This window comes from Corapipo altera, unplaced genomic scaffold, assembly GCF_003945725.1.
Source record: "Corapipo altera isolate COAL_440 unplaced genomic scaffold, ASM394572v1 130482, whole genome shotgun sequence".
Lineage (NCBI taxonomy): Eukaryota > Metazoa > Chordata > Aves > Passeriformes > Pipridae > Corapipo > Corapipo altera.
Genome location: NW_020885580.1, coordinates 1,621 through 11,879, shown reverse-complemented (window position 1 = coordinate 11,879; position 10,259 = coordinate 1,621). Strand labels below are relative to the sequence as shown.

General features: G+C 59.4%; 2 protein-coding genes and 4 non-coding genes across 6 annotated transcripts; 4 read left to right on the top strand and 2 right to left on the bottom strand.

Annotated features, from left to right (window-relative positions):
* Positions 1–3: 3 nt before the first annotated feature.
* On the top strand, positions 4–5,079 carry LOC113940638 (putative protein FAM47C; the record flags this gene model as incomplete). Its single annotated transcript, XM_027631789.1, has 4 exons — positions 4–559; positions 623–1,024; positions 1,124–2,301; positions 4,885–5,079. Coding segments are annotated over 4 exons (2,220 nt in total), but the record flags the coding sequence as incomplete, so codon positions are not given.
* Positions 4,968–7,516, top strand: LOC113940639 (uncharacterized serine/threonine-protein kinase SBK3-like). Its single transcript, XM_027631790.1, has 4 exons — positions 4,968–5,085; positions 5,351–5,378; positions 5,410–5,644; positions 5,986–7,516. Exons 1-4 carry the CDS (start codon positions 4,968–4,970, stop codon positions 7,219–7,221), a joined length of 1,617 nt encoding a protein of 538 aa, XP_027487591.1. The 3' UTR covers positions 7,222–7,516.
* A 261-nt stretch (positions 7,517–7,777) lies between these two features.
* Positions 7,778–7,859, bottom strand: TRNAS-GCU. Its single transcript has one exon. It is a non-coding gene; the product is annotated as a tRNA-Ser (tRNA).
* Positions 7,860–8,409: 550 nt separating this feature from the next.
* TRNAM-CAU lies at positions 8,410–8,481 on the top strand. Its single transcript has one exon. It is a non-coding gene; the product is annotated as a tRNA-Met (tRNA).
* Positions 8,482–8,868: 387 nt separating this feature from the next.
* TRNAT-AGU lies at positions 8,869–8,942 on the top strand. Its single transcript has one exon. It is a non-coding gene; the product is annotated as a tRNA-Thr (tRNA).
* Positions 8,943–9,524: 582 nt separating this feature from the next.
* On the bottom strand, positions 9,525–9,596 carry TRNAE-CUC. The gene has a single exon. It is a non-coding gene; the product is annotated as a tRNA-Glu (tRNA).
* Positions 9,597–10,259: the final 663 nt, after the last annotated feature.

Genomic DNA, 10,259 nt, shown 5'->3' with positions numbered 1-10,259 from the left:
CGGGTGCACACGGGGGAGCGGCCCTACACCTGCGGCACCTGCGGCAAGAGCTTCACCCACTCCTCCAACCTGCACCTGCACCGCCGCACCCACTCGGCCGCACGGCCCTTCCGCTGCCCCGCCTGCCCCAAGGCCTTCGTGGTGGCCGCCTACCTGCAGCGCCACCTGCGCACCCACCGTGCGCCTGAGCCGCACCCCCCGGCCTGTCTGCTGCTGCGGGGGGGGCCGCCCCTCCCGCCCGCCACCCCCCGCAAGGTACTACTGCTACCTGGCCCCACCAAGCCTGCCCAGGTGGCGCAGGTGGGGAAGGGGCCGCACGCCTGGCAGGGCGTCCTGGTGGTGCCCCCTGGGGCGGGACAGGAGGGGGCGGGGACGAGTGTGATTGTGCTGAGGGGTGGGATGGGGCCTGCAGGTGTGCAGGTACAGGTGGCTGAGGCGGCAGGGATGGCGACAGGTGTGACAGGTGTGGCAGGGGTCACAGGTGTGACGGGTGGGGCAGGCATGGCAGGTGTACAACTCCTCCAGGCCACCGAGGTGACAGGTGTGGCAGGGGTCACAGGTGCTCCAGGTGTATCAGGGGTCACAGGTGTGGCAGGTGGGACAGGTGTGGCAGGTGTTACAGGTGTTCCAAGTGTGCAACTCCAGGTGTTGCCGGAGGTCACCAATGTCCAGGTGCGGGGGGGGGAGGGGACAGGTGTGACAGGTGTGGCAGGTGTGACCCGGGTAACAGGTGTCAAAAGTGTGCCAGGTGTGCCAGGTGTGCAGCTCCAGGCCACTGAGGTGACAGGTGTGGCAGGGGTGCCAGGTGTCACGGGTGTGCCAGGTGTGCAGCTCCAGGTGTTGCCGGAGGTCACCAATGTCCAGGTGCAGGGCAGGGAGGTAACAGGTGTGACAGAGGGGGCAGGGGTGACAAGTGTCCTAGGTGTCCCAGCTATTACTGGTGTGACGGGTGTCACAGGTGTGACAGGTGTTGCAGGTGTCACAGGGGTGCAGCTCCAGGCCACCGAGGTGACAGGGGTGACAGGTATGACAGGAATGACAGGGGTGACAGGTATGACAGGGGTGACAGGGGTGACAGGTGTGACAGGAGTGACAGGTGTCACAGGTGTCACAAGTGTGACAGGGGTGCCAGGTGTCACAGGGCTGCAGCTCCAGGTGCTGCCAGCGCCCTCCGAGGTTAGCAAAGTCCAGCTCCAGGTGTTGCCATCACCACCTGAGGTCACCAATGTCCAGCTCCAAGCGCTGCCACCACCCTCAGGTGTCACCAGAGTGCAGCTCCAGGTGCTGCCACCACCACCTGAGGTCACCAAAGTCCGGCTCCAGGTGCTGCCACCACCCCTGGATGTCACCTGTGTCCAGCTCCCAGCAGGTGAGGTGGCCAATGTCCAGCTCCAGGTGTTGCCACCGCCCCCTGAGGTGACCAATGTCCAGCTCCAGGCGCAGCCACCACCCTCAGGTGTCACCTGTGTTCAGCTCCAAGCAGGTGAGGTGGCCAATGTCCAGCTCCAGGTGCTGCCACCACCACCTGAGATGACCAATGTCCATCTCCAGGCCGCTGAGGTGACCAAAGTCCAGCTCCAAGCGATACCACCGCCCTCCCAGGTGACCAATGTCCAGCTCCAGGTGCTGCCACCGCCACCTGAGGTGACCAGTGTCCATCTGGAGACCATGGAGGAGGTGCCCACTGCCCACTTGGAAACCTTGGACGTGCCCCCTGTGCACCTGGAGACCTCAGAGGTGCCCAGTGCCCACCTGGAGACTTTGGAGGTGCCCCCTGTGGCCCTGGAACTCGGCACGGAGGTGCCCAGTGCCCACCTGGAGATGATGGAGGTGCCCCACGCCCACCTGGAAACCTTGGAGGTGCCCAGTGCTCACCTGGAGACATCAGAGATGCCCAATGGCCACCTGGAGACCCCCAAGGAAGTGCCCAGTGCCCACCTGGAAACCTTGGAGGTGCCCTCTGTGCACCTGGAGACACCAGAGGTGCCCAGTGCCCACCTGGAACCCCCCGAGGAGGTGACAAATGTCCACCTGGAGACCTTGGAGGTGCCCAGTGCCCACCTGGGACCCCCTGAGGAGGTGCCCAGTGCCCACCTGGAGACCTCAGAGGTGCCCAATGCCCACCTGGAGGTGATGGAGGTGCCCAGTGCCCACCTGGAGCCCACGGAGGAGGTGACAAATGTCCACCTGGAGACTTTGGAGGTGCCCAGTGCCCACCTGGAACCCCCTGAGGAGGTGCCCAGTGCCCACCTGGAAACCTTGGAGGTGCTGGGGGGAGCATCTGCCTACCTGTGCCTGCAGGTGAGGGGGCACCTCGGGGGGCAGTGCCCCAGGTGAGGGGGTATGTGAGGGTACCTGGCGGGGGGAGGGGTGTTACCTGTGTCCCCTTGTCAATAAAGGTGCCCCTCCCCCCCCCAGTGTGTCTCATCCTTAGGGGTGGGGCCTTGAGGAGGCGTGGTCATGTTGGGGGCGTGGCCATGGGCTCCATAGGGGTCATGGGACGTGACCAGTATGGTCCCAGTATCCCCCAGTACAACCCAACTGGCCCCAGTATGGCCCCACTGAGTCCCAATATGGCTCCAGTATCGCCCCAGTACAGCCCAACTGACTCCCAGTATGGCCCCAGTAAAGCCCAGCTGACTCCCAGTATGGCCCAACTTACCACCAGTATCCCCCCAGTATGGCCCCACTCCCTCCCAGCCCCCTCCCAGTGCCCCCCAGTGGATTGAAACCCCCTCCCAGTCCATTCCAGTGCCTCCCAGTATATCCCAGTCCCTTCCCAGTGCACTCAAACTCCAAGTCCCTCCAGGCCCCCCTCCCAGTGTCTCCCAGTCCCTTCCCAGTACACTGAAACTCCCTCCCAGTCTCTCCCAGTATATCTCACTCCCTTTCCATTGCACTGAAACTCCCTCCCAGTCCATCCCAGTTCCTCCCAGTATATCCCAGTCCCTCCCAACCCCTTCCCAGTCACTCTCCTCCCCCTCCCAGTGCCCCCCAGTCCCTCCCCTCCCCCTGCGGTGTCCCCTTCCCTCCCCCTCCCCACCTGTCGGTGTCACCTGTCGGGGCCGTGACCCCGCGGGGGCTCATTAATCCCTTCCTCCCCCCGCGGGTAATTAATACCCCCTGCCGAGGGCGATTAATCATTCCCGGGGGCTCATTAATCACCCGCCGAGGGCAATTAATCATCCCCTGCTGGTAATTAACCCCCGGCAGCTCGTTAGTGAACAGCTGCTCCCGGGGGGGGTCACGACCCCCCAAATTCCCCCCCGGCAACACCTGGCCCGGCCCCGGCACCTCCCAGTACAGCCCAGTACAGCCCAGTACAGCCCAGTACAGCCCAGTGCACTGAAACCCCTTCCCAGTGCCCCCCAGTCCCTCCCAGTCCCTCCCAGTGTCCCCAAATCCGTTTTCAGCGCCCCCTAGTTCCCCCCAGTCCATCCCAGTCTCTTCCCAGTGCACTGAACTCCCTCCCAGTACCTGCCAGTACCTCCCAGTTTCTCCCAGTGCCTCCCAGTGCCCTGAGCCCCCGCTGTGTCCCCTCGGGGTGGGGGAGGGTCTGGCGGGGGGCCCGGGGTGGGGAAGGGCAGGGACAGGTGCGGGGGGACCCGAAATAGCCGGGGGGGGGGGGACAGGGCCAGGTGGCACCGGTGGCACCAGTGGCACCGTCACCAGGGGCACTGGGAGGGACTGGGGGGCACTGGGATATAGTGGGAGAGACTGGAAGATACTGGGGTATACTGGGATATACTGGGAGGCACTGGGGGGGAGTTTCAGTGCACTGGGGGGCACTGGTGACACTGGGGGGGGGGGGGCACTGGGGGACTGGAGACACTGGAGACACTGTCCCCCAACCTGTCCCTCTGTCTCCTCCTTGTCCCTTTGTCCCCCCATGGCCCCCCGTGTCCCCTCGATGTCCCCCCATGGCCCCCAAGCCCCCCCCATGTCCCCATGACACCCATGTCACCCCCGTGTCCCCTCCAGGTCCCCCTTGTCCCTCTGTCCCCTCTGTCCCCCCCATGTCCCCCCTTGTCCCCCTCATGTCCTCCATGTCCCCGTGCCCCCTCTGTCGCCCCCCCTTGTCCCAGTGTCCCTCTGTCCCCCCCCCCCGTGCCCATCTTTGGCCGTGGGTGACACACACGTGTCCCCACACGCAGGTGACAGAGATTAGCGGGGCCCGGGTGGCACCGCGGGCACGGGAAACTCTGAGTCACAACCGCAGGGGCCGCCGAGGGGGCACCTGGGGGGGGGCACCTGGGGGGGCACCTGGGGGGGCACTGACACCCCCTGACCCACTGGGGGACACAGGTGAGACACCGGGGCCACCCCTGGGGACACCGGCAGGAGGGGTGGCACCGGGGGGGGGCAGGGGGGCGGAGGGGGCGGGGACAGGTGGGTTGGGGGGACAGGTGGTACCTGAGGGCAGGTGATGGGGGGGAGACCTGGATGTTGGGCAGGACTGGGATGGGCTGAATTGTACTGGGATGGATTGGGGTGGACTGGGGTGAACTGGAATGGACTGGGTTATACTGGGATGGAGTGGGATGGACTGGAATGGACTGGGTTATATGGAGATGGACTGGGATGAGCTGGGCTGTACTGTGTTGAACTGGGTTATACTGGGCTGGACTGGGTTGAATTGGGCTATACTGGGCTAGACTGGGTTCAACTGGGTTATACTGGACTGAACTGGGTTCGACTGGGACAGACTGGAATGGAATGATCTGAGCTGGGCTGATATCGACTGTACTGGTCTGTACTGGTCTATAGTGGGCTGCCCCAGAGGAGGAGGAGGGGGATGAAGATGAAGGTGAGGAGGATGAGGATTAAACTGGGCTGGGCTGTATTGGAGTGAACTGGTCCATACTGGTCCATACTGGTCCCCAGGGCCCATGGAAGCAGCGGCCGAGGAGGAAGAGGAGGAGGAGGAGGAGGAGGGGGAGGCCCAGGAGAGGCTCCTGCAGCACCTGATGGTTCAAACAGGGCGGGACCTCCCCCAGTGCCAACTGGAGCGGGACTGGGACGTACTGGGAGAACTGGGCAGTGGCTCCTATGGGCACGTGGTGCTGGCACAGCCCCGGGATGGGGGTGAGGGGCTGGGGGGGTACCGGGAGGGCTTGGGGGGGCTCAGGGAGGGGGGATTTCTGGGTACCTGTGCACCAGGTGAGCACCTGACACACTGACACACTTCAGGCTCTGCCCCCAAACACACCTGGGAGATCCAAGGGGCTCGGAGGTGGTCTATGGGGTGGGGTAACCTGTCCCCAGGTGTGCCCAGGTGCCCCCAGGTGTGCCCAGGTGTGTCTATAAGAGGTATAACCCATCCTCAGGTGTGCCTAGGTGTGTCTATGAGGGTATAACCCATCCCCAGGTGTGCCCAGGTGTGTCTCTGGGGGTATAACCCATCTCCAGGTGTGCCCAGGTGTGTCCCCACCCTTGCCCAGGTGCGCCGGTGGTGCTGAAGCTGCTGCGGAAGGACCGGACGGGCAGGTGGGGCTTCCTGCGGGAGTTCTGCACCCACCTGTGCCTGCGGGGGCAGCTCACCTGCCTGCAGGTGCTGCCCCTGGCCTTCGAGACCCCCACCCACTTCGGCTTCGCGCAGGAACACGCACCTGCCGGGGACCTGTGTGGGCTGCTCACACCTGGGGTGAGTGCTCAGATGTGTCTGGAGTGGGCACAGGTGTGTTTGGGGGGGGGACAGGTGTGAGGGATGCACCTGCCTGGGACCTTTGTGGGCTCCCCGAGCACAAGGTGAACCCCTGCACTCATAGGTGACCCCACAGGTGATCCAAGGTGACACTAGGTGACCCCAGGTGTGTCCCCCCCTCCCCAGGTGAGTCTCCCTGAGTCCCAGGTGAACCCCTGCACTCACAGGTGACCCCACAGGTGCCCCAAATGATGACTCCAGGTGACCATAGGTGACCTCAGGTGACCCCAGGTGACATTGGGTGACCCTGTGTCCCACCAGGCGTGTCCTCCCCTCCTCAGGTGGGCCTTCCTGAGCCGCAGGTGAAGCGCGTGGCCACCCAGGTGGGCGCGGCCCTGGATTACCTGCACGGCCACGCCCTGGTGCACCGAGACGTGAAGCTGGACAACGTGCTGGCCTTCGACCCCCAGTGCCAACTGGTCAAACTGGGCGACTTCGGCCTCACCCGTGTCATGGGCTGGCAGGTGGGGCCCACCTGTGGCTCGGGCCACGCCCCCTACGCCGCACCTGAGCTGTGCCACCTGCGCGAGGCGGAGACGCTGCACCTGGAGCCCAGCCTGGACGCCTGGGCCTTCGGCGTCCTCCTCTTCGCCCTCCTCACCGGCACCTTCCCCTGGGGGGTGGCTGCGCCCCCGGATCCCCAGTTCGGGGAGTTCCAGGTGTGGCAGGGCCGCACCTGGCAGCCAGGTGGGCTCACCGGCGGGGGGGAGGTGCCGCGCGCCTGGCAGGGGTTGGGGGAGGCGGCGCTGGAGATGCTCCGGAGGCTCCTCCGGCTGGAGCCCGACAGGCGAAGCCACGCCGGGGAGGTGAACAGGTACCTGGACAGGTGCTGGGGAGGGCAGGCGGGGAGGCCTGAGGGGGGTGGGAGCGGGGCAGGCACACCTGGGGATGGGTCAGACACACCTGAGGATGGATTCAACACACCTGCGGATGGGTCGGACACACCTGCATGTGGGAGAGAAGCACCTGGAGATGGGCTGGACACACCTGAGGATGAGTTAGAAGTACCTGGGAGTGGGTCAGAGACAGCTGGAGATGGGATAGACGCACCTGGATATGGGTCAGACACAGCTGGGGATGGATCAGACATACCTGGATATGGGTCAGACAGACCTGAGGATGGATCAGACACACCTGGATATGGGTCAGACACAGCTGGGGATGGATCAGACACACCTGGATATGGGTCAGACGCTCCTGGAAATGGGATAGACACAGCTGGGGATGGGACTGAAACACCTGAGAATGAGTTGGACACACCTGGATATGGGTCTGGAGATGGGTCTGACTCACCTGGCAATGAACTGGAAGCACCTGGGGATGGGATAGAAACACCTGGAGATTGGTCAGACACACCTGCATATGGGTCAGAAACATCTGGAAATGGGTCTGGAACACCTGGAAGTGGGTTGGAAGAACCTGGGAGTGAGTTGGACACACCCGGGAATGGGACAGAAATACCCGAACATGGGCTGGAAACACCTGGAATGGGCTGGAAACACCTGGAAATGGGATAAAAGTACCTGGAAGTGGGAATGAAACACTTGGGAATGGGTTGGAAATACCTGGGAATGGGATGAAACCTCTTGGAAGTGGGATAAAAACATCTGGAAATGGGTCCAAACCACTTGGAAATGGGCTGGGAATATCTGGGAATGGGATGGAACTCCTGGAAGTGGGATAGAAATGTCTGGAAATGGGATGGGAACACTTGGGAATGGAATGGAAGCACCTGGAAATGAGCTGGGAATACCTGGGGACCCCCCCAAAAGGGGAGTTGAATAAAATTCCCTGGTTTTTGCCTTTTTTTAACCTGTTTTTACCTGTTTGGGGCTCTTGGGGGGAAAAAGGTGGGAAGAGGGTGGGAAAAAGGGGAAAAGGGAGGAAAAATGATGGAGAAAGGGTGGGAGAAGGCTGGAAAATGATTTAAAAAGGGTGAGAAAAGGATGAAAAAGGATGGAAAAAATGATGTAAAAGGAGGGAAAAGGGACGGGATTTGCTGCAGATCCCCCGAAAAACGAACCTTAATCGCAAGAGGGCGGTTTTGGGAAACCCCCCCAAAAACGTGGGAAGCGACGAGGGTGGGATTCGAACCCACGCGTGCAGAGCACAATGGATTAGCAGTCCATCGCCTTAACCACTCGGCCACCTCGTCCGCGGCTGCGCACTCGCGCCCCGCGCCCATCTCGCTGCTAGAGGGGCGTGGCTTCAGCGAAAGGGGCGTGAACAGGGGCGCGGTCTCCTATCAGAGGGCGTGCTGTGGGCGTGGTTTATCCACCCCGGAAATCGGGGTTCGAATCCCGGGGGAGCCAACTCGGGGAAACGGGGAGTGTTTTAAATACATTTTAAAAAATGAATAAACACATGAAATGAATAAATTAAATAAACAAATTAAAAGAATAACATAAGTAAATAAAAATAAATAAATAAAAGGAATAAAGAGGTTAAACAAATAAATTAAATTAATTAAATTAAATGAATAAATTAAATTAATTAATTAGATAAATTTGAATGAAAATTTAGATAAAAGAAAAAGATAATAAATAAATAAATTAATTAAGTGGTTAAATCAATCAATCAATCTATATATGTACATGTATAATAACATGCGATAAATTGTGTATTTATTTTAAACTGCTCTCACTTTCTGCCTCGCTTTAAGTAATTATAATTCATTAAAAGTAATTAGAAGGTAGCTTTGCAGCAGCAGAGTGGCGCAGCGGGAGCGTGCTGGGCCCATAACCCAGAGGTCGATGGATCGAAACCATCCTCTGCTAAGTCCGTTTTTTCCTCTCCCTGATTTCCTTCTTTCCTCCCCTAATTTTCAATTTTTTATTTTTTTCCCCCCTATTTTTTCCTAACGTCCCTTTTTTCCCTCTTTAATTTTCCTCATTGTCCTCCCTCCCCATTTCCTCCCCTTTTCTGGGGTTGTAAAGGGGTTTTTTGGGGGCTTCTCCACCCTCGGGCAGGTACCGGGACAAGGATGGGAGTGGGAAAAGGGTTTTTTGGGAAGGGTTTCCCTCCTCAGGGGGTTCCGGGACACGTGTGTGTGTATGTGGGGATTTTGGGGGTCTCCCTTCTCGGGGATCCCGAATCTCGCGGGGGGAAGAGGAGGGGAGGGGTCAGGGGGTCTGATGGTCTCTGATGTGGGACTGGGCAGCGCCGGCGCCGTGGCTTAGTTGGTTAAAGCGCCTGTCTAGTAAACAGGAGATCCTGGGTTCGAATCCCAGCGGTGCCTCCGCCTGTGTCGCGACAGACAGCATTGGCTTTTAACCTCCTCCCCCTTTTTTCTATGTGTTTTTATGGGCTTTTATGTATTTTTATTTTTTTTTATGGATTTTAGGGTATTTTAATGTATTTTTTCTGGAGGCTTTATGGAGGTTTTATGTATTTTCATGGCTTTTTAATGCACTTTTATGTTTTAATGCATTTAAATATTTTTATTATAAATAATAATATATTACAAATCCTTTAGCAATATTACAAATACTATAAATATTTCCTTAATATTATAGTATAACATATCTTTTTAATGTATTTTTATGTTATACGTTATATCATCACCATCGTGGCTGGGCTTCGCGAACGAAGATCTGGGAAAGGCTCTATCCACATTTGTTACATGCACGATGCTGGCTAATGAGGCCACTAAGAGATAGACATTATATAGTATATCATGTATATTATATATACTCTGCATCATATTTATTTTAAAAATCTATTAATTATTAGAGTAAAGGAGTTTGGCGAGTGAGGAAAGAGGAAGAGGGAAAAATGGAAATTAGAAGGAGGAAAAACTGAACGAAAATTACCGTCTTTGTTCCCTGACCGGGAATCGAACCCGGGCCGCGGCGGTGAGAGCGCCGAATCCTAACCACTAGACCACCAGGGAACGCTGGAAAAACTAAAGCACCTGGACTCCCCTGACACAATTCAGAGACCCCCTGAGGGAGGAGAGACCCCCAAACATTCCCTCAGATGAGTCCCGGGACCTCCGGAGGGAGGAGATCCCCAAATCCCCCTTCTCGTGTGTCTCGAAACCCCCCACGGGGCGAGACCTATGGGGGGGGTCTATTGGGGGTCTCTGGGTGTCTATAGGGGGTGTATGAGGGGCTCTGCGGGGGTCTCTGAGGGGTCTCTGGGGGGTCTCCGGGGTCCTAATGAGGGGGATCCCCCGCCCCCTCCTCGTGTCTCCGCGCGCCCCCGTCGACCCCGCTCGGGCATCTTCGGTCACCTTCGGGACCGGTTCGGCTCCGCTCGGGGACCTTCGGGGACGTTCGGAAACCTTCGGGCCGGTCCGGCTCCGTTCGGCTCCGTTCGTCCCAGTTCGGCTCCGCTCGGCTCCGTTCGGCTCCGGTTCGGCACCGTTCGTCCCAGTTCGGCCGAGTTCGGCACCGTTCGGTTCCGTTCGGCCGCGTTCGGCTCCGCTCGGGCCGCAGGTGAGCGGGGCCCGGCCGGAGGGACCGCGGGGTCCGGGAGGGGGGGGCAGCGGTTTTTGGGGGGTGTCGCGAGACAGATTTGGGGGGGTCTAAAGGGAGGACACGTGTGGGGGGGG